Raw genomic sequence first — 21,302 nt, 5'->3', positions numbered from 1 at the left:
GGGGCCGGGCTTGTCCCCAACCCCCCAAGGAAAGTTCACAACTGCGGATGTCAGGTCACTCCCTACAGAAGAGGGGTCCAGTTCGGGTCCTTGGGGCTGCCGGTTGCCTGGGTGGTGACGGAGGGGCGGCAGCATTCGAACCCAGGACTCTGCGTGCTCGGAGGGCGCGCCTGGGGAGGGTGGTGGGCTTCCTGTCTCCGAGACAACCCTGGGGGTGGAAGTGGCCGCCGCCGGTTTAGGCTGGGCCTGCTCCGGGCCCCCAGAGAGGCAGACAACCCTTCCGTGCCCATGTGGTAGACATCGCAGGGCTGCTCTTCCCATCCCACCCCACCCGTCCTCGGCTCCCGCTGCACAGAGGGCCAAGAGAGTCTTGCAAACGGGGACGCTTGGGTCCAGTGGAGGGCAGTGGCAGGTCTGAGGCCCCGTGGGGCCTCCCCAGGAATGAGGTCACGATGAGCACTCCGCAACACGCCTCCGGACCTTGGTCTGAGCTGTATCCTCCACCCGGGGTGCCCTTGAAGACAGGGTCGGTCCGCGTCACCCTGGACCCTGGCCAGACGCCTGGCTCATCAACGGCCTCCGGAGTACCCCCTGCGACCTCCAAGGGCGGCACTCTAGAGTGGGTAAGGCCTCAGAGGCCTGTCATCCACCCCGAGGTCGGGCGGCGGCTCGGCGTGTGTGGCGACACTAGGCAGTGGCGAGGCCGGGAGCCGGCGATGCTTCCGCCTCGGCCCCTCGGGGTCCGCGGCCCCTTTAAGAAGGGGCGGTGCTTAGGCCTGGGGGCGGGGAAGACGGCAAGGGGCGCGGCCGGGCGAAAGCGGAAGTGGGGTGGTGCCCGCACAGCGGCGGCGGTGGGTGGCTGAGCGCGAGGAGGCCGCGGCCTGCGCGGTAAGTGGCGGCGGCTCGGGCTCCGGCTGGCCGGCCCTGCCCTTGCCGCCGTCCCGGCTGTGGGGGCGCGCCCAGCGGGCCGGCCGACGCCGGCGGGTGTGTGTCAGCGCTGTCTGTGGCTCACAGCTGGGCCTCGGGCCAGGGGCGCTGGAAGAGCTGGGAGTGGCCCCGGGCACGCCGTCCCTGACCCAGGACGGTGCCCGGCCTTGACCCTCCCGAGCCCCACGGGCCCTCCCGCTGGGAGTCTAGGCTCGCGTTTGATAATCCACGACGTCTGGGAGCAAAACGGAAAGTGGGGTGTGTTCTCTCGGGAGCAGAGAGCATCGGTCCTTTCCGCCGCGGGGCCTTTGCACGGGCTGGTCCTCGTGACCGACTTGCCGCCACTACGGCCCGGCCTTTGCCGATCCCCCTCAGCACGTCCGGCTCCTCAGCCTCCCGCTGCAGTATTTCTTCCCCGAAGCCGCCCCCCGAGCCCTGTGCTCCCATTGACCCCACTGCTGCCCGTGTCACAAGAGCCCGCCGTCTTTTCACCCCATCAGAATGTAAGTTCCCTGAATGCCGGGACTCCGCAGTGCAGCAAGTCCAAAGCGACGGCTCACGATTGAACAAAAATGTTTTCAGACACACAGAGTAATTCAGAGTACAGAAGAGTGTTGGGTGAAAACTCAGTGTTCTTCCCACCCCTGACCTCAAGTGCTCCCCTCCACTGGGGCAGAGAGGAAGCAGTTTCTTATGTGTCAACAAAGAAAGTGCATGTGTAGCTAATGAGTTTATAGAAAAGTGTGATCCTCTTACTCAGCGTGCCTTGGAGAGTGTTGAGTTTCCCCTACATAGATAGATTGGATCCAGTCCTCCTGGTGGCCACGCCATAGTTTATTAGCACTATAATTTATTCATCCTGTTTCTTGTTGGTTGAAATGTAGGTTTTTTCCAGTCTTCTGTAGCAGGCAATGCTAGGTCCAGTATCCTCGTACAAATATCTTCCTACCCAAGTACGAGTACTTCTGGAGGATGAATTCCTTAATACAGAAGGGCTAGGTCCAAGGGCTTTCCATAGAACTCTAAATGGGTATGTGATCCCTTAAAATAGTATTTCATTGTAGCTTCATTTGTGTTTCCTAGAAGTATAATCAAACATCTCAGTGCTTCTGTCAGATTTGTTTTTATGTTGATCATTTCTACCACTAATATAATCATTTTGAAACTGGAAGTCTATTATAAACATGTATATACTTAAAAGCCATTTGTATTTCACATTCTTTGTCCATTGGGTTCTTGATGTTACTATTGGGTTCTTGGCTTGGGTTCTGTTGGGTTCTTGGTGTTACTGTTTTTTAGGAACACTTTACAGATTAAGAAAATTAGCCCACTGTCTTAAAAAAGATATATTTTTTTCCCAACTTGTCATTCGTGTTTGACTTGGATTGTGTGTGGCTTTTTTTGGTTGTTTTGTTTTTCGTTTGTTTGTTAATTTTATTTATTTATTTTTGCCAGGCACTTAAAATCGTTATCAGTCATTACCTTATCAATATGGCTTCTGCATTTTGTATCATGCTCAGAGATATCTTCCCTGCTCCACGATTGTAAAACGTTTGATGTTTTCTTCTGTAAATATAATGGTTTGTTTTTTAAATATGTATTTAAATTTTTGGTCTAACTCTAGAAAGGACTTCTGAAAAGGAGTAAAGTAGGAACCCAAACTGCTTTTTCCCAAATCATTCGCCCCCAACGCCATTTCCCGATAAAGCCATTCTTTCCCCGACTGAAGCACCGCCTTTACCGCACGTACGAGGCGCTCTCCGTGTCCGGGGCTCTGTTTCTAGACCCTATCACCCTAGTCATCCTGAACCCTGCTGACTTCTTTACTGTCTGGAGGCCCCAACTCCCCTCATGAAAATCAAGAGAAGTTCTGTCATAATAAATATAGCTGATGGCTTGAACATGTTCTCTGTAATGCTAGTTCTAACAGGATTCTGAAAACTTAAGCCTTTGGGCCCTCCCCCCTGGCGCCCGTGTACAGTCACAGTGCGAGGTGCTGACCTTGCTTGAGGTCAGCACAGTGCTTTACTCGCCGGTGCCTGCCCATTGCAAGGAAGGGATAAGCTAAGGCCAGGGGCTCCTCAGGCTGGCCCGGCCGGCGGGCTCTGCCCCTCTGCGGGGGACTCGCCTCTCCCACGGGGGGTGCCTCTGAGGGGCTCAGCCTCTGAACCGCAGGGGCTGTGATGGGGGTGTGGTACCTTCCGGGATGCACCCCCCCCCTTCCTTTCCACTTGGTACAGCCCATGAGCCCAGGCCGCCTGGGACAAGGGCCAACTTTCGGTTCTCCATTTTGTGAATTTCCCAGGACACACGTGTTCACACCGGGCAGCGTTCTTGCGCTTCTCAGCAGGCGCCCCCCGGCTCCCCGGAGCCTCTGGTCCTCCGCTCGACACTTGGCCTGGCGCACCTCACCTGACACCTGGCCCCTGGGTCCCGGGACCAGGGTCCAGGCTCTCTGTTCCGCGGCCTAGGCACGCCTGGCACCCAGAGACCCCGGGGGACACAGCCTGCCCAGGGGGTGGGGCTGCCTCAGCCAGGCACAGGCCCCTCCCCGAGGGTGGGGTCCGGGTTGTGCGCATGACCCTCGCCCTGAGGAGCCCCGACTGGACTTCATGCGGGGCCCAGCCCCCGAGGGCCCTCCGTCCATCCTCCCTTCCTTCCTCTGGCGACCCTGCTTCACTGCCCCCCCAATGAAGCTGAGCTGGTGGGACCCACCCCTCTGGTTCTGCCGTCTCCGTGTGAACTGGGGGTCCCAGAAGAGGGTGGGGAGTTCAGTGTCCTCCCTGACGCGTGGTGGCTGAGGTTATGTGAAGAGCTGTGTCCCCCCCCAAGGCCCAGATCTGAGATGGGGCCTCGCGGTGGGTACCACCCGTCAGGGCCCCTGGCACCCTGACCCAGGGCCTGGGCGCTCCCCCAGGGCAGGCACTTGTCTGTCTGCTTCACGGTCAGGGTGTAGGGCCAACGTGTTAACTATGCGATTCCGTCAGGTGGGAGTGCCAGCCCAGCGTCAGGGTCCCCCTTAAGTTTCGAAGCTCCTGCCGTGTGCCAAGTGGATCTTCACGACGACAACCCTGGGCTACTGGGGTCGCCGTCCCCACTGTCCCCACTTCAGGGGAGATGGCTTTGGCCAAGCTGCCCAGAGAAGAAGGCCTGGGACCCTGACTGGACTCAGGCCTGGGCTCTCTCGTCCTCAAGTGGTGTTGGGACACAGGTGTGCCCCTGCTGGACAGTGAGCTCTGTGCTGCCAGACCCCAGGGCCAGGGGGCACAGGTCAGAGCCCCGTGTGTGTCCACAGCATGTCCAGGTGAAGTGGAAGGGACGGGCCTGGCTGTGGTCATGGTCATCGCTGGGAGGAGCCGAGCCAGGTGCTCTCTGAAGCCCAGCAGAGCGCCGCGCAACCCACGTTACAGGAGAGGGCCTTGAAGAGGGCTTGCCATCTCCCCCAGCAGGGCACGGGGAGGCCAGGCCCACGGGTGGCCCCCACTGCAGCTGGCCATCTGAAACTTGCCTCCGGAAGCCCCTGCTTTCCAGGGGTCGGTCCCGGGCCAGCAAGGAATGGAGGATGAGAAGGGGCCCTGGGGAGGGAATTCACACGGCTCAGGCCAGACCCGCCTCCTCCCGCTCCTAGAGAAGGGACGTGTTGCGGGGGCGGGCGGGCTGGGTCTCTCCCCAGCAGCTGGGAGCAGGGACCTGGCACCTCCTGTGGGGGAAGATAGCCACATGCCCACTGCCCGGCTAGGCCTGGGCTGGGGCCTTCTGCACTTCCTACGTGTGACCAACCCCTAGGACCACGGTGAGTAATCTGACACACGTTAGAAATAAACACGGATGGGGACATCCCTCGTGGCGCAGTGGTTAAGAATCCGGCTGCTAATGCAGGGGACATGGGTTCGAGCCCTGGTCCGGGAAGATCCCACATGCCATGGAGCAACTAAGCCCGTGTGCCACCACTACTGAGCCTGTGCTCGAGAGCCTGTGAGCCACAACTACTGAGCCTGCGAGCCACAACTACTGAGCCCGTGTGCCTAAAGCCCATGCTCTGCAATAAGAGGAGCCACTGCAGTGAGAAGCCCGCGCACCGCAACGAAGAGTAGCCCCCGCTCGCCGCAACTAGAGAAAGCCCACGCGCAGCAACGAAGACCCAATGCAGCCAAAAAAAAAAAAGAAGAAATAAACACGGATGGGTTACAGAGGAGAAGGCAAATCATGCATGAATCTTAAAAAATGCTCTGTTGTCAAAGTACAACATCCTGCTGGAACGTCCGCTCCACGAGGGGTGGGGGCTTTTGTCCTTTGAGAGCTGCAAGCAGGACCCACGTGGAGAGGCTGGGGGTCACACCCACAAATGTCCAATGCCAGGCAGGTGGTAAAAACGGGTGCACCTGCCTGCCCAGCCTGACGCTCTGAGGAGCTGAACCACCCGCCCCTAGCCCCCCACCCCATGTCCCCTTCCTCTTCGTGCGTCTCCAGGCCCCTGCAAAGGTGAACGCTGTGGACGGGCTGGCAGAGGCCACTGTGCACTAAAAGGCTGCAGAGACAGGTGGAAACACCGAGAGTTCACAGCGTGAAGGGGCTGTGGCTTCCGGTGAGCTCGAGTTCGCAGCTGACCCTGTGTCTTGGCCCTCCCATAGCCTCGTGCTCCATGACACAGTGACCGACACAGGCTGGTCCACCTGTTCTCCTCTTACCCCATTACAACAGTGCAGCCATACACAGACGTTTCTGTTTCCTTAAGAATATTTTCTGGGGGACCTCCCTGGCAGTCCAGTGGTTAAGACTCCGCACTCCCAATGCAGGGGGCATGGGTTCGATCCCTGGTCAGGGAACTAAGATCCCGCACGGTGCACGGCTTTAAAAAAGAAAAAGAAAAGAATATTTTTTGTGTACCTTTGCAGGAGTGGAATTGCTGGGTCACAAGGTACCACATTTACGGCTGTGACAGCTCTGTACACAGCTGTGAGAGTGTAGAACTCCTCCTGGTGCCTCCGATGTGGGCTGCTAGCGTCCACTCCTCGTGTTTAATTTCAAATGTTCACCTCGGATTAGTTTGGGGTTTACAGGAAAGCTGTCATGCCTACCCTTCCCCCAGCGCCCCTCGTGGGAGGGTCTTGTGAAAACCAAGGACTAACTTGTGTACCTGCCCATTCGCACACTCCAGACTTTTTTCCCATCTCTGCAGTTTTCCCACTAACGTCCTGTTCTGTTCCAGGGTCCGACCCGGCAGCCCACATGGCCTTCAGTCATCATGTCTCCTTACCCTCTTAAAATCTGTGACGCTCCTGCAGTCTTTCCTGGTTTTTCATGACCTTGACAGTTTGGGGACCAGTCGGGAATTTCTGTAAAATATCCCCTAATCTGGGCCTTTCTGAGGTTTTCTCGTGATCAGACCAGGGCTATGGGTATAGGGAAGAACACCCAGAAGTGAGGTGCCCTTCTCATCACATCCCACTGGGGATTGCTGACACCCTGAAGACGACCTTGACCTCCTGGCTAAGGTGGGGTCCCCAGGTTTCCCCACAAGCAGGTTACTGTCCTCAGCCCAGCCCACACCAAAGCGGGGGAGTTATTTAGAAGATAACTTCTCAGTGACTTTACCGGCAGTCCAGTGGTTAGGACTCCGTGCTTTCACTGCCAGGGGCCCAGGTTTGATCCCTGGTCGGGGAACCAAGATCCTGCAAGCCACATGGCATGTCCAAAACAAAAAGAAAAACGAAAACTTTTCATACAGAAAAGTATGAAAGGAAAGGGCCCATGGCCCATAATGGCACTGCCTAGATATCTACTGACATTTAAAGAAAATAAAATAAATACACATGGATTAAAAAAAAGGTTGAACTATACAGAAAGTACTATTAAAACAAAAAGTAAAGGCTTCACTGTCTTTAAAAAAAAAAAAGCTATGGTCCTTCCAGAATGTCTATACATACAGACACACAGACATACACTCAGGTACATGAGCCTAGATTCCCACCCTGACCTGTCGGGGCCCCAGGGCATCCATGTTTCCGATGTGCTCCACTTTATATTGCCTTCCCCTCACTGGCAGCAGGGAGGCTTGCCCTCTGAGCCCCCTTCCCTTCCACACCTCCCTGTGTCTGCTCCTGCCCAGCTCGGCTCCGTGGGCCTTGTGGTCTGGCGAGAGCCCCCCTGAACCCCCTGGTGCCAGAAGGGAAGGCTAGAGATGGGCCCCCATCTACAGGTGAGGAAACTGAGGTCTGGAGAAAGAAGAGACTGACCTCTGTGTGGGTGCCCCGGCCAGGACAGAAGCTCAGGCCCCCAAACCCTCTGCTGCCTCCTAGCTCTTGCATGTGGGCCAGCCACTTCAGGCCTCTTCTGGGGCCTCTCCCAGCCTTGATGTCTTCATCTATGAAATGGGGTGACAACTCCTGAAGGGCTGTAGTGAGGATAGGGTGACGAAACATAAGGCAGAGGTGAGCATGGGGTCAGGGTGGGGCAGGGGGTGTCATCAGGGGTCACCCAGGCATCCCCGGGGGCCTGGGGTGTGAACAGAAACACTGTGGGTGGAGTGTGGTCCCCCGCCTGGGGTCTCCTGCCTGCACCAGTGGTCCGTGGAAGAAAGCCACAGGTCCAAGACCCTGATTATCCGTGGGAGCTAGTGCACACCTGGGGTTCTGAGAAAATGGTTTATCTGGGGCCGTGAGATCTGTCAGGCACAGCCAGGACGGCAGTCCTAAGCTCTGCTTTGCCACAGTCCACCCCCCCCCCTTGCCTGTGGGAAGAAGGGCTCCCTTCAGTTATCGCCCCATTTTCCCGTGGCTGCCCCCTTGAACTGCAGGCCCCAGGGGGAGCCATCTTTGGGATGCTACCCCCACTTCTTCCACTTGTCAGGCCTGTGTCCATCCCCTGTGCCACTATCTTGAGTCCCAGCTGCCTTGCCCTAGACTCTGAGCCCCTGGAGGGCAAAGCCACTGGGGAGATCTTGCTCTGGGCCCTATAAACATCAGTGGAAGGAATGAACAAAGGGTCCCGGCCTCTTTCTTGTCCTGCTTCTTCCCCACGTGCTGGGGTGAGCTGCGGCCTATGGGGGCAGCCCGCAAAGCACTTCCTGCCTTGTCTGGACTTGGGAGAGGCCAGGCAGAGGGACTTGGGGAAGACCTGAGGGTGGGTGTACTGAGATGGTGGAGGGTGGGGGCCTGCCCAGGTGGGCCACCCTCCTAGACTTTCAAAGGCACAGGAGGCCCCAACCAGCAGGAATGCTGACAGCCGGTGCCCACCAAGTGCCCACCTGGAGTGGGAGTGGGCTCATCTGTTAAAGAAGCGGCATCTCCTCTCTGAAGCCTGAAGTCATTGCTCCAGTGCCCCTCTCCTCTCCCTCCCTCTGTCCACCCTTGTGCAAGGGCGGGCCCCCAGAGGGGGCTGGCACAAGCTGGCACCACCAAGGATGGTCGGGCCTAGACCAGGGGGACGCAGGGGGCAGAGGCCAGCCTGGGGCCAGAGGGGCGGAGCCAGGTCTTGTCAGCTAGCGCGCGGAGCGGGTACGTGTTGCAGGTGGCCAGGGTGAGTATTCAGTCCGGGGATGGGGTCTGGGCCAGAGCCCCCGGCCTCTGTCCACACCCAGCTCAAGACAAGAACCCGTGCAGGAAGGCCCCCTGGAGGCCGCTCCTGCCACTGCACGGTCCCCGTGGCCTGCCTAGGAAGGGGCGGGGGCGTGGTCGCAATGGAGGGGACCACCCCATCGCCCCACTTCCCCGCGCCCGCTGCTTCAGATCTGCGGGTTGGGCGGACCCCGGGCATCTGCGTTCCTGGCGTCATCGACGACATTAAACAACTTAGCCAGGACGTCCTCGGGGGCTTGCCGAGGCCCCACTTTCCCCGTCTGCGCCCCAAATTTCCCTGACTGGCGCCGGTAGCGATGTTCCCGACCCCCTTGTCCTGGAGGGGCCGGCCCACTCTTCCTCCCCAAAGCACCCCGAGCCCCGCCCTTTGTGACCCCAGCCCTCCTCACTCCCGAATGGGGCAAAAAAAGAGGAACGAGCGCACGTTAGCTCGACCCTGCCAGGCGGGGAGTCCTCCCCTCCCCTACCTAGCTGCGGGTCTCCGGGAGCGGCGAGGGGGACCCCCATGAAAGCGGGCGAGAGAAGGCAAGGGGCGCGCGGTCGAGCAGGGCCACAAACTGCGGAGGAGAAGAGGGGGAAGGGTCGCGCACGTGGCCGGGGGGCGGGGCTAGCCGCTTCCGCACCCCCACCGGGCCACGTGGGGAACGGACCCCTCCCCCATCTTGACCTGGGGCGCGCCCGGGCCGGGGTGGAAGCGTCCGAGGAAGGGGCGGGCCCCCGCCGGCCGCGCGCCTCAGCGTGGGGCGGGCGAGCCCGCGGGGAGGCGGGGCGCGCGCCGAGCAGGGAGGGGCGCGCCCTAGGAGGCGGGGCCTTCCGAGGAGGGAGGGGCGTGCTGGGACGGGGCGGGGCGCGCTCCGGAGGCGAGACCGTAGCGGGGACCAGGCGGAGCTTCCTGGTGTGAGGAGAGGGTGCTCGGGGAAGCGGACCAGGGGTGGCCGCAGGGGGAGGGGAGGGCCAGAGGGGGCTGGCTCCACGGCCTGGCGCCCCGCGTGGGTAAGGAGCGCTCGGAAAAGAAGGGGAGGCGTACTCTGCTGCCAGAGTAGGCGCGCCAGGGGGCGGCTCCTTCGGCCCGGCCCCGCCCCCGGCGGCCGCGCGCAGCGGGCAGGGTGGTGGAGGGCGCGCCGGGCGGGGGGCGTGGCCGCGCGCCCCGAGGGGGCGTCCTCCGGGCGGGGCGGGCCGCGGCCGCCCCCGCGGGCTCCGGTGCGTCAGGGCGCGTCAGGCGGGGCGGGGCAGGCCGAGCGCGGGCGGCGGCGGCGGCGGCGCGCGCCGGCCTCCTCCTCCTCCTCCTCCTCCTCCGCCTCCCGCACTCGAGCAGCCGCCGCCGGCCGGACGGGCGCCGCTCCCGCCGCCTCCGCTCCGCCCGCTCGGCCGCGCCGCCCGCCCCTGCCTGGCATGTCGGCAGCCGTGGCGTGCGTGGATTACTTCGCCGCCGACGTGCTCATGGCCATCTCCTCAGGCGCCGTGGTGCACCGCGGGCGACCGGGCCCCGAGGGCGCGGGCCCGGCCGCTGGCCTGGATGTGCGCGCGCCGCGCCGCGAGGCCGCCCCGCCCGGGCCCCCGGGGCCGCCGCCGCCGGCCCCCGCCGTCCCGGGCCCAGGCCCGGGCGCCGCCGCCGCCGCACCCCACCTGCTGGCCGCTAGCATCCTGGCCGACCTGCGCGGCGGGCCCGGCGCCGCTCCGGGGGGCGCCTCGCCCGCCTCCTCTTCTTCGGCCGCCTCGTCCCCGTCCTCCGGCCGCGCCCCCGGCGCCGCGCCCGCCGCCGCCAAGAGCCACCGCTGTCCCTTCCCGGGCTGCGCCAAGGCGTACTACAAGTCCTCCCACCTCAAGTCGCACCTGCGGACGCACACAGGTGAGTCTGGCCGCGCGCCCGGCCCGCGCGAGGGCGGCCTCCCGCGCTCCCCACCCCCCGCCGGGACCCCGAAACTGCGTGGCGCGTCGGGGGCGGGGAGGGGGGCGCGCCCGGGCCGCCGCCGCGCCGGCCGGGAGGGCGGGGCCTTGGTGGGTGGGGCGCGCGCGGGGGGCGTGGCGGCCACGCGGTCGGGCGGCGAGCGGATGGCGGGCGCCGAGGTAGCGGCAGGGGCTCGCGGGGCGCGGGGCGCGCGTCGCGGCGGGGTCCGCGGGCGGGGTCGGGGCTCCCGGGCAGTCTCCTTCGCTCTCGGCCTCGTTTCTCTTTTATTTTCCGTTGGTTTCGGATCTGGTCGGTGGGCGTTATGGTCGGAGCGTCCAGTTCTGAGGTTCTCGTTCTCTCTCCTGCCTTGGTTTCCTTCTCTGTAGAAAGGCAGGAGGAACCGCGCGCTGCCTCCGAGGTGGCCGCGAGGATTCACCCCAGAGAGCGGCGGAGCGCCTGGTGCGGAGCCAGGTTGGGGGGTGCCCGGCACGTTTTTTTCTTCCTTTATATGTATTTTAATAAGGCGGAAGGCAGGGCTGGGAGTGCGGGTTAGGGCTTGAGTCTGGGGAGGAGGGGGACCCCAGAGGATGTCACGTCCTCAGTGCGTTTCGCAGCTTCCTGGGTCCCCCCCCCACGCCCCCGCCTGCAGCGGGAGCCTGGAAGGCTTGGGGGCGGGGGAGGGTTCCGCGCAACACTGTCACGTCTCACAGCCCAGCCGGGGGTGGGGTTGGGCCGCGCCGCTAGGGAGCCGGAGGCAGGGAGCTCTGGCCACCCTTTTACTCTGTCACCTCCTCTTTTTCCTCCTGTGGGTCCCTCCAGTCCTCCCCACGGAGTCCCACCCTCAACCCTGAGTATTTTCTCTTGGGCTGGGGGTCTGGGGATGGTGGGCCTTCGTCACCAGCCTGAGTTTGAACATTGGAGGTTTTCCTTCTGTTGGGAAGGGCAGGGGAGCTGGGTGGGAGTGCACTTGGACTTGGTGGTTCTGTCCGTTTCTAGCGCATTACGTACCGCCTCCGGGCTGCCTTCTCCTGAGGGCCGTTATGGGGGTCACGTCGGGCAATAGGGTGCATCAGCTTGGCTCAGTGGACACGCTCCCACTGTAGGAACACGTGGAGCGGGTGCATGGAAGAGGGGTTGGACCTAGCGTTGTGGCAGAGACATGGATGGTGTGAACCCTGAGAGTGGCTCAGACCCCCTAGTGCACTAGTTTGGTTTTTTCCACATTCTGTTCGAGTCTCTGGGTCTGGTGAAGGGGGTGGCCACCTCCCTTCCTACTGTGGCTTTGTAGGGACACTTCCCCAGGGTATCCTGGGATCCTTGAGTACCCACGTGGGCCCCCAGGCAGTACTGGCTGCCCCCCTAAGCCTTTGGGGGAGCAAGGACTCCTTGTCGAGGGCCTGGATGTCAGTATTACCATTCTGGTTTTAAAGAGAAAGTGAGGCCCAGGGGACTGAGTTGAGGTGTCCCAGTGATGGGTGGGGGAGGGCAGGGTGCCATCCCCCCATGCCTTGCCCCCTGGATAATAATGGTGATGGGCCCTGGGGTGGGGGGGTGCTGCTCCTAAGAGTGAAAGTCGTGCACCCAGGCACCTTTGGTTCCGGTTTTGTAGGGTTTGGGGCACCTTCGTGCTCAGTGATTGCTAATTCAGCATCTGTCTAGTGTTCAGGACCACCAAACCCTACCCAGGGTCTGTGTCAAGGCCTTTGGGTTTTTCCAGCCCCCAGGGGAGGGGGCAGCTGTTTTTATGCCTGTTTTGGGGTGGGGAAGCCATGTTTGTCTTGGACCTCTTGTTGCTCACTGCTGGGGGCAGGCCTGGGGAGTGATGTGATGAGGAGCTTTAATTAGATGATGGCTGTCTGCTGCGCCGTTGTCCCCCGAGGGCCTTTGGGAGGGAGTCCCGTTCCACCCGCCTCTGCCTGATGACCGCTCTCCTCTCTGTAAAGTAAAGAGAGCTCCCATCCTGGCCTGGCCCCATTTTACAGATGAGCAAGCAGGCCCAGCAGGAGCCAGGCGAGTTGAGTGTGGCGTCTCATCATCCCTGCTCCATTTGGCACAGAGGCTTGGGGTGGGGAGACCAAGAGGGGCGATGGGGTCTTTCACAGGGCCACCCAGCTGTGGGGGAGCGGGGACGGCTGTCCTCTGGTCCCCTGTGTCTGGCCCGCAGCCCCTGGCCCAGAAGGAGCTCTCCTGCCTCCAGTGTGGGGCAGGGAAGGACTGGGAAGCTGCAGGAGATGTTGACGCGGTTGCCGTGGATACCGAGAGGGAGAGGGAGGGAGGTGGGGCGGGGGCGGAGAGGCTGACAATCTACTCCTCGCTCTCCCAACCTCCCTCGTCTCCGGACTGCTCCCCTGCCCCAGAGCCCCCAGTGTCCAGCACCTCTGGGGGGCTCAGGCCCCCTCCCCGCAAGGAGCTGAGATCTGGAAGTGGGGCTGTTAGTCTAGGGTCTCCTCTTCGGCCCTGCTGACTTCGGGGCTGGCTCATTGTCTGTGTGGGGCGTCCTGGCTACTGTAGGGTGTTGAGCAGCCTCCCTGGCCCCCACCTGGAGCACCCCCCGTTGTGACAATGACAAATGTTCTCAGACATCATCCAGTGTCCCCTGGGCGTTGCGGCAATACCTCCAGCTGAGACCCCCTCTAAAACCCTGTCTGCTTGAGCCTGAGCAAGAGTAGCTGAGCCTTTACAGTGTGTGAGAGGCACTGTGGGGATGACCCAGTCCCCGTCCCCCGGGACTCCTGGAACACTGGGGGGACAGTGAAAGCAGCGGTGATGGAGGAAAAGGCTTCCTGGAGGAAGAGGCCTCTGAGCGACACCGCGGAGTCAGATGCAGCAGGGAAGGGTGTGTCCCAGGGGAGGGGACGGCACCCTGGCTGCAGGGGGTGGGGGCAGGGGCCCTGGGGCGTGGATTTGGAAGGCTGTGGTGGGAGATGGGGAGGGGGCAGAGTAGGTAAGTGTGCCCTTTAATCCCAAGGGCAGGGCGGGGGTGGGGGGGGCAAGCCCGGCTTTGCAGAGGAAAATCCGTTTATGGGGAAGGGATTAGGATCCAGCAGAGGGATCGAGGAGGGGGGCCGCTGTGTGGGAGGGAGAGCGGGGGGCCACCGCAGGAATTGGGTGGGAGGGACAAGGCCCAGGACTTGGGGGACAAGAGGCGGCTAGGGCGACCGCTGTTTGCCGAGCAGCCTAAGGAGGGGGGTGAGTGGTGGTGGTATTCTTTGCTGAACAGGCCCCCAGGAGGAGAGGCAGATGGGGAAACTGAGGCCCAGAGGGGAAGTAGCCACCGCACCCCCCAGGGCTGTCTGAGTCAGCAGACCCCACCTCCACCCCTCGCAGAGCTGTGAGCGCCCCTAGCGCACCAGGTGGGGCGCAGGAGACTGGTGGCTTATCTGGGGGGCCAGAATGGGGCAGTGCCAGGGCATGGGGTGGGGTGCGAGTGCCCAGGACTGCCTGCCCCCCAAGCCCCCTCCTCCCGCAGCAGGGTGCAGCGAGCAGCTGGGACTGCTCACAGTGTCGGCGCCCCCACCTTGCAAGGGGTGATAACCACCCCCCACCCAGGCTCCCTGATAAAGATGGCCCAGATGGCCCGGGAGTTGGCACACGATACCAGCCTGAGGAGCTGGCCTCCCGGGGAGGGAGGGGCGCCACCCTCACCCAGTCCCGTTTCCAGAACAGCGGGGCTCCGGAACACACATGCTCTGGGGGGCCTGAACACACAGGCACTGAGTAGGCCATCACCCCCGATGCTGAAGATGCCGGTCCGGGTGGGGCAGCAAAGCCAGGGCAGCTTGGGTTCCCCAGGAGGGAGGAGAGGTGTGGGGTGGCAGGTGGCCCGCTTTTTATGTAAACGGGGGTAGTGGTGGCTCCTACCTGGGGGGGTGGGGAGGTAAACCAGATGACGCACCAGCAAGCTAGCTGGTTAGCTGCTGCTGGAGCTGTAGCAACCTGAGTGCCATTCTCGGGGCTTGTAGACGCTTTCCACGCATGTGTTAAGCACCCACGGTGTGCCAGGCCTGTGCTGTCAGCTTTATGGTCAGGTGGGGGGCACATATACCCAGGAGAGACTGAGCATAAGCGTAAGAAAGCCGAGAACGGGGTCAGTGGGGGGGTACCCCAGCGGGATAAGGAGAGTCTGCTCTGAAGGGTGACGTTAGCACAGAGAAGGGACGGAGTGATGGGGGAGAGGTTCCAGGCGGTGTGTGAGGAGCAACTACCGGGGCTGCAGAGAAGCGAGGCCACAGTAAAGACTTCAGCTTCGACTCTGAGCCAGGGAGCAGAGCACAGACTGGGCGGCCCAGGCACCCGCCGATGGGCTGCCGCCCCACTCCCGGCCTGAGCCGGGGGCTGGAGCCACGAAGAGCCAGGGGGGGTTTGGACATATTTTGAAAGGGGCTCTGATGGGATTTGCTGCCAGGTACCACGTGGGGAGGTGAGAGTCTGGGAGACCTCTGCCTATGGTTTTTGGTGGCAACCGCAGAGCAATTGAAATGGAAAACCTACAGGAGGGGCGGGGACAGGGAGAGAGATGGGGGTGGCTAAGATCACAGAGCAGATGAACTTCGCACGGGTTGGTCTTTGTTAAAGCCATCAGGATGGCCAGCCGCACGGGGACCCTGTGCTCTGCCCCCCGGACCTCACCATCAATTTTCAATCCTTTTGGCTGTATGTCCGTACTGTCCTTCGCGGCCTGCTCAGGCCTATTTCCTTTGGGAAGCCCCCTGCCCCCCCACATGCTGCAGTCCCAGCCTTCTCCAGCTCTCCTGGGATGCTACCTTACCTGGGCCCCTCCCCCGGTGCAGTTCACCTGGTAGGTGGCCATTTGCGCAAGGGTTGGCTGCGGGCCACACACACACCCCCCTTAGGTTAGTCATGACCTCAGGAGGTCACAGTGAAGGTCCCCTGTCAGACCCTTGGCCCCCAGCCCCAGACCAGGGAGGTGGGGCACTGTCCCCCGTGAAGGCCGAGCACACTGAGCCAGGCCTGGCGCACGGTTGCCAGGACCTCCTTTCTGGCCGTCCTGAGCTCACGCCTAGTCCCAGCCCAAGTCAGAGAGTCAAGTCCACCGCAGCCCCGCCCACCGCATCCTCCTCCGGCACCCAGGTGGACTCAGCAGACAGGCGGCCGCACCCGGCATGCCGGCTCTGAGCCTCTGAATGTTACCCTCCTTCCCGACCAGAGGACTGAGAGGGTGGCAGGTCCTGGCATCCTGCAGGCATCCTCCCGACGTTGTGGGGAGGGAAGCCTGCGCGCCCCGGGCCCCGCCACCCACGTGTGCACGTGCGCTGCGCTACCCAGCAACCGGGCGTGGGGCGGGGTTGGCAGGCGGCCAGCCGGTGAGGCGACCCCCGGCCCCGGCGGGAGTGGGACCACGTGAGCGAGGCCGGCTGGGGCTGCGGATGTCCCTGCCGCCGCCAAGCTACGTGCGGCAGCTGTGTTCCCGGCGGCTGCAGGCGTCCGGCCCTTGCGGGCACTGGCACCGCTCTTGCAACCTGCTGGTGGCAAAGTAGAGCTGCGGGACGGAGGGAGGGGAGGGCAGGGCGGGAGGCGGGCCCCGCTGCCCTAAATGGGGAAGTGAGCCAACTGCGGGGCGCACCCGCGGTGGCCTGGCCCCCCTCTCCCTCACCTTCTCCCCGCCTGCGTCCTGCAAGATGGCGACAGGGCCGCATACCCCTCGGAGGGGCGTCGCTCCCCCAGGCCCCCGTTTGCTTGGAAGCCAGCAGCCCCGCCCCCAGACTTCGGCCCTCGGGACCTGTCGGTTCCAAGTGGGGTGGGGTGGGGTGTCCCTTCTGGGGCTGTTTTGAGCCCCGTGATTCTATGGAGGACGTCCCCGCTGGGGCCCCTCCCCCAGCGGCTGCGGACTCTGCCTGCTGGATTGTTCCAGGGGAAGCATGGGGTGTGGGGGGTGGGACAGGCCCAGGGATTTGGGGCCACCTGTGGTCTTGGACAGTTGCTCTCCACGAGCACCACGATTGTGGCCTGTGACCCCTGGGGGAGGTGGCACCAGCGCGTCTGGGTCCCCAGCCTCCTGGGGCCTGCCCTCCCCCAGCCGTGAGTATAACCGACAGGTATCCCGCAAGAAACTTTCTGGGGGAGGCTGCTGGGCTTTGACCCCCCCTTTTCTGCCTCGCTGGTGGTGTCCGAGTGCGACCAGGAGGAAGGGGTGGGGGAGGGGAGGTTTTAGTGCCGCTCTCTCCTGGGCAGCCCCTCTAAAGTCCACTGGTGCCCCTCATTGGTTCGCGATCCCTTCCCCCTCCCAGCCCTCTCCCCAGGGCGGGCCTTGAGCTTCCAGAGCAGAGATGTCACTGGGTCACCCTGAGAATGCAGGTTCCCCCACCCCACGGCTGCGGGTCTGTCCCATGGCCCCCACCGCCGGCTCCTGGTCAGCTGTGCACGCCCCCACTAGGGTGCTGCTTTGGGGGTGCTTCTCTGATCCTCGGCTGAGGACACCCTTCAGTCTGTCTCCCTCAGCACCTCCCCCACCGAAGGGCGTGTTTCCTGAGGCAGGGTCAACCTGGGTCACCGCAGTCCCCAGTGCTCGGTGTGGGCCTCCCAGTGTGTAACCTACCCTGACCCCACTGTGGCTCCCCCTCCTGCCCCCCAGCTGGCCTCCCCCTCTTCCTCTGCTGGGTTCCGTCCAGTGCCACGAGGGGCGACCCTGCCCACGTGTCCACACTCTATCCACCCCCAACACACCCTGCAAACCCCCTGGGCATTGGGCAACACAACGCCTGGGGATTCCAGGGTCCCAGGTACCCGGCGCTGGGTCCAGAAGGGTGCAAACTCTTGGGTGCTTCACGGCCCCTGGGCCTGGGGCGTGGCGGGGGTCCCCCCGGGTCGGCTGGGGACACGCTGACAACACACACGGTTGATGAGGGGGGATCGGGCGACCCTGTTCCGGGGCGGAGACCCCCCAAGGGATGGGCGGGTGGGGACTGGCAGGCGGGATGGCGGCGCCCGCAGGGGCAGGATGGGCGAGGCCGGCCTGGCGGTGGGAGGGGTCTGCGGAGGAAGTTGCCGGTGGCGGCCCGCCCCTCCCCTCGCCTTTGCTCCGATGGGGCGGGGCGAGTCCTGGGCTGCCTCGGGCTCCGCCCCTTCCCGCACCGCACCCAGGGGCTGTCCCCGCCTCGCCTTGTGTCACTCCGCACCCTGCGAGTGCAGCCCCGGGGTTGGCCGGGGTTGGGAGTCCCTTCACATGTCCCTCTGCTCGTAGAGGGGCCACGAGGGTCAGCGGTGGCGTCAGGCACGGGAAGCTGCCCAGTCGGTGCCCCCCACCGGGTGGTCATTTCCAAAAGGAAGGGGCTTGACTGGGATCGCGAGCACCTGGGAGCCCCCGGAATGCCCCCACAGGAAGGGCAGAAGGGAGTTTCGCGGGGGTGGGGACGGCAGGACCCGTTTGCATAAGAAGCCTCTCCGAAAACTCGACGTGCGTTCGGAGCGGACACGTGTGTGCCAAGTACACATGTCACCGAGGTGGCGCCGTCCTGGGGGTGGGGGCGCGCCGGCGCGCGGTCCTGGGAGAACGCGGTCTCTTTAGGTTCTCCTTTCAACTCATGGCAGCTGCTCTCAGTCTGATTACCATTAGTCGTAGAAATAGAGGGGAGAGTATTCACGGGGGTTCGCGAAATGAGTTGGGGCCGTTTTCTTTAAACATTCACGTCCAGAATTCAGCCTCTAGAACGAGGTGGGGAGAGATGAGGCAGATGACGAGGACCCTTGGGGATCTGATGGGACTTCCTCCTCTCCCTCTCTGCCCCCACACTGACCGCTGTCTGTCTGTCCTCCGCCTCCTCCGCGCAGGTGAGCGCCCCTTCGCTTGCGACTGGCCGGGCTGCGACAAGAAGTTCGCGCGCTCCGACGAGCTGGCCCGCCACCATCGGACGCACACGGGCGAGAAGCGCTTCCCCTGCCCGCTCTGCTCCAAGCGCTTCACCCGCAGCGACCACCTGACCAAGCACGCGCGCCGCCACCCCGGCTTCCGGCCGGAACTGCTCCGGCGCCCGGGCGCCCGCAGCACCTCGCCCAGCGACTCGCTGCCCTGCAGCCTGGCGGGCAGCCCCGCGCCCAGCCCGGTGCCCAGCCCGGCCCCCGCCGGCCTGTAGAGCCCCAGTCCAGCCGCCCTGAGCGCGCCCCCGCTGGGCCTGGGCATGGAGCACCAGCAACACGCCTACTGTCCCGGCCCGGGGCGGGGAACGGACTGACCGCCAGCCCGGCCCCTTCCAGTGTCCCCCTGAGGGCCCCCCAGATGCCCTTGCCCCCTCGAGAAAACAAGGAGGGGTCTGAGACTGGACCGGGGTCATCCGGGCCTTGGAGTTTGCTCTCGGGAGGGGTAGTGGCCCCGTGTCTGTATATAGCCATGATCGTTAACTCTCTTCCCAGCTGTTAAACAGGGACCCTGGGTGGGTGGCCAGGAGGCGTCCCCCTTCCCCCTTCGCCACCTCCCTGCTTTGAGGGACGTGTGGGCCTTGGGGGGAGGTGGCCCAGGAAAGGCACCCCCTAACCGGTGTTCACACTTGGTCCCCAGGCCCCTCTGTCCACGTTGGGATGAAGTATGCAAAGAGCCATAGGTGAACCAGGGGTTACCACGGGCTGCCTCGTGTCCCCCCATCCCCCGCCCCGGGAGCCCCTCACCCCGCCGAAAGCCATTGGAGACGTTCAGGGAAACGGGGTGTGGCCCGGCCGCCCCCTTCGGGTACTCAATCTCAGGTGTCCACAGGTTCTGCCCCACTGCTCACGGGAGGGGCCCCTCAGCTCCCCAGCCTCGAGGGCTGGGTGGGTGGGGACGGGGGAGGTCGTAGGGTTTCCATAGGGGTACCGGTTTTGCTTCTGAGACTTGGGGTAGGGAGGGAGAGAAGGGGGGGGTTCTTCCAAAGAGCAATTTGACTCACGGTGGGGGCGGGGTGCGGGGCGCGAATATCACGGGATGGGAGTTACTGCAGGCTTATTTATTTTCCTCTGTCTGCTGGCGCGGGGGGGGGGCTGCCCTGCCCCTCTGGGTGGGTGTGCGAGTGTGTCAGTGAGAGAGACTGGGGGGAAGCTGGCCCCCAGTTTGGATGGCCGGCTCCCCTCTCCTGAAGGGGAAGAGTCCCTGACTTTGGCCTTGTGCAGCATCACGTGACAATCAATCCCTCCTATTTGGGACCAGGCCAGCCTTCGGGCAAAATGCACCCCTTCCCCGCCCTGCGGATGGGGGTGAGGAGGCCCCGGGCCCTGGCTCCATCCTGCCCCCGGCGTGGCCACTGGACCAGCGGTTGAGGTCCCGCTCACGCGGGCGGGCGGGAAGCGGGAGGGCTGACCCCCGAACCCCCTGGGATAGCTCGATTTTTTTGGACCGGGTAGAATATTTTTTCAGGCGCCAATCTCTTCCTTGATCTGGGCCCCGGTGGGTGGTCTGTTGTCCTCAGGCTTTGTGGGTGTGGGAGGGAGGGTCTGCGTGGTCTGAACTTAGGATGGGGAGGGACAGATGTCACGTCCCCTCCTGGTGTCTTCCCACTGTGGCTGCGGTTGGATTTCATTTTGGACAGAGGGACTGAAGACCCCGCCCCTGGAATGGGAAGGGACCCAGGCTTCCAGTCCCATACCGTGAAAAGGCCTATCCTGCCTTTGGCTGCACGAGGTCTGTGGCACCCCTGTGTGTTCCAGAACCTTCCTGCCTCCCAGTTGGGGGCTGGGGCGTTTGGATGGCACTAGCGTGGACCGGAACCGGCCCTGGCAGGATCCAGGGACAGGTGCCTGGGGTCCTGGGGAGGGGGGCGGGGCTGCGGAGGATCTTCCCGCGGTGGTGAGATGCCTTAGTCCAGGGGGCAGAGGGCGGGCCAGGGCCTTGTTTCCCTTTGTGTCTGTCTGGACGCCCCTCTCATTGTCCCAGCCCTGGCCGGTGCATGTCCGCAGTGGGTGGGCTGTGGTCTGAGGACCCAGGGAGCTGAGAACTTGTCCCTGGCCCCCCCCCCGCCCCTCCCCCCCCCGTGTCCAGGGGTCTGGAGGGACCGATGGTCATTGGGATCTGGCTCCAGCCATTTTAGCTGTGGCCTTTCGAGGTGTGTGTGTGGGGGGGTAGGGTCCCAAGGGATTTGTGCTTTCGGGTGACCCCCCCCCTCCCCTTGCCCTGCCTGGCCTCATCCTGGTATTTAATTAATTAAACATGTCTTTTTTAAACCCGATTTCCAGAGCCTGTGTGGTTTTTCCCATCGCTGGTCCGAGCCGGTGGGCCCTCTGAGTTCCTCTGTCCCCCTCGCCAGTGGGGTCCCCAGCCTCCTCTTGGGGAAACTGAGGCAGTGGGCTAGTGAATCGGGGGACCTGGTGGCGGTCTTGGCAACGCCCCTCCAGCCCTAAGGCGCGGGGAGGGGGCTGCCCTCTGCGGCGCGTGCTGCAGTCCAGCGGCACCCACGCCTCGCACAGCTGCGCCCCCAGCCCGCCTTCCGGCTCCGTTACCCGGCAACCGAGGCGCGGTGACACGGCGCCCGGGGGCGTCCGCTGCCCGCCCCCTTCCGGAACCGGGGGTGGGGGGAGCCCGCGCTTCTCTAGACTAAAGGACTCCCGGGCTCGACAGGGCTCCTCCCCGGAGGTTCCCCTCGACCCCTGCCCGGCTCCTGTGCCCGTCGTCTGGCCGCTCCTGTATCGTATGCCTGCTGTATGCCGGCTCCCAAGTGAGAGGGCAAGGGGCCTCGGGAGCGTTGAGAAACTGGTGAGGGCTCTGAACCCCTTAGGAAAAGTGCATCCCAGGTTCCAGCGGTCTCCAGAGCCCGGAAGGCGTGTGGGACTGCGGTGGGGGGAGCGCGGACCCTCCCCACGCGTTTCCCCGCTTCCCGCCCCTGAGAAGGCGGCAGACCCGCCATCTGGTGGCCTCCCCTGGTACTGCACCACCGGCTCCGGCCCACCCCTCCCCAGGGTCCTGTCCTTGGGGCCGCCAAGGTCGCCCCAAC

The 21,302-nt window shown here is 63.5% G+C and overlaps 1 protein-coding gene and 1 long non-coding RNA gene across 3 annotated transcripts; one reads left to right on the top strand and one right to left on the bottom strand.

Annotated features, from left to right (window-relative positions):
• Window positions 1-5,112: 5,112 nt before the first annotated feature.
• LOC309624127 lies at window positions 5,113-10,261 on the bottom strand. Of its 2 annotated transcripts, none has more exons than XR_014241773.1 (4): window positions 10,131-10,261; window positions 8,972-9,061; window positions 7,164-7,321; window positions 5,113-5,776 (listed from the first exon to the last, which is right to left on the bottom strand). It is a non-coding gene; the product is annotated as an uncharacterized lncRNA (long non-coding RNA). The 2 variants fall into 2 exon arrangements; XR_014241774.1 differs by lacking the exon at window positions 10,131-10,261 and adding an exon at window positions 9,172-9,254.
• On the top strand, window positions 9,744-20,540 carry KLF16 (KLF transcription factor 16). The gene is made up of 2 exons (XM_082381825.1): window positions 9,744-10,353; window positions 18,181-20,540. Exons 1-2 carry the CDS (start codon window positions 9,897-9,899, stop codon window positions 18,480-18,482), a joined length of 759 nt encoding a protein of 252 aa, XP_082237951.1. The 5' UTR covers window positions 9,744-9,896; the 3' UTR covers window positions 18,483-20,540.
• Window positions 20,541-21,302: the final 762 nt, after the last annotated feature.

The sequence above is a fragment of the Balaenoptera borealis genome (assembly GCF_965194805.1).
Source record: "Balaenoptera borealis genome assembly, chromosome: 2".
NCBI lineage: Eukaryota > Metazoa > Chordata > Mammalia > Artiodactyla > Balaenopteridae > Balaenoptera > Balaenoptera borealis.
Note: the sequence above shows the minus strand (reverse complement) of the source record. Positions and strands in the feature narration are given on the sequence as shown.

Bases quoted from the DNA above. Each gene is read 5' to 3' on its own strand.
- KLF16 (XM_082381825.1), top strand. From the start codon at position 9,897: ATGTCGGCAGCCGTGGCGTGCGTGGATTACTTCGCCGCCGACGTGCTC. The intron at 10,354-18,180 runs GTGAGTCTGGCC...TCCTCCGCGCAG, and splicing joins GCACCTGCGGACGCACACAG to GTGAGCGCCCCTTCGCTTGC.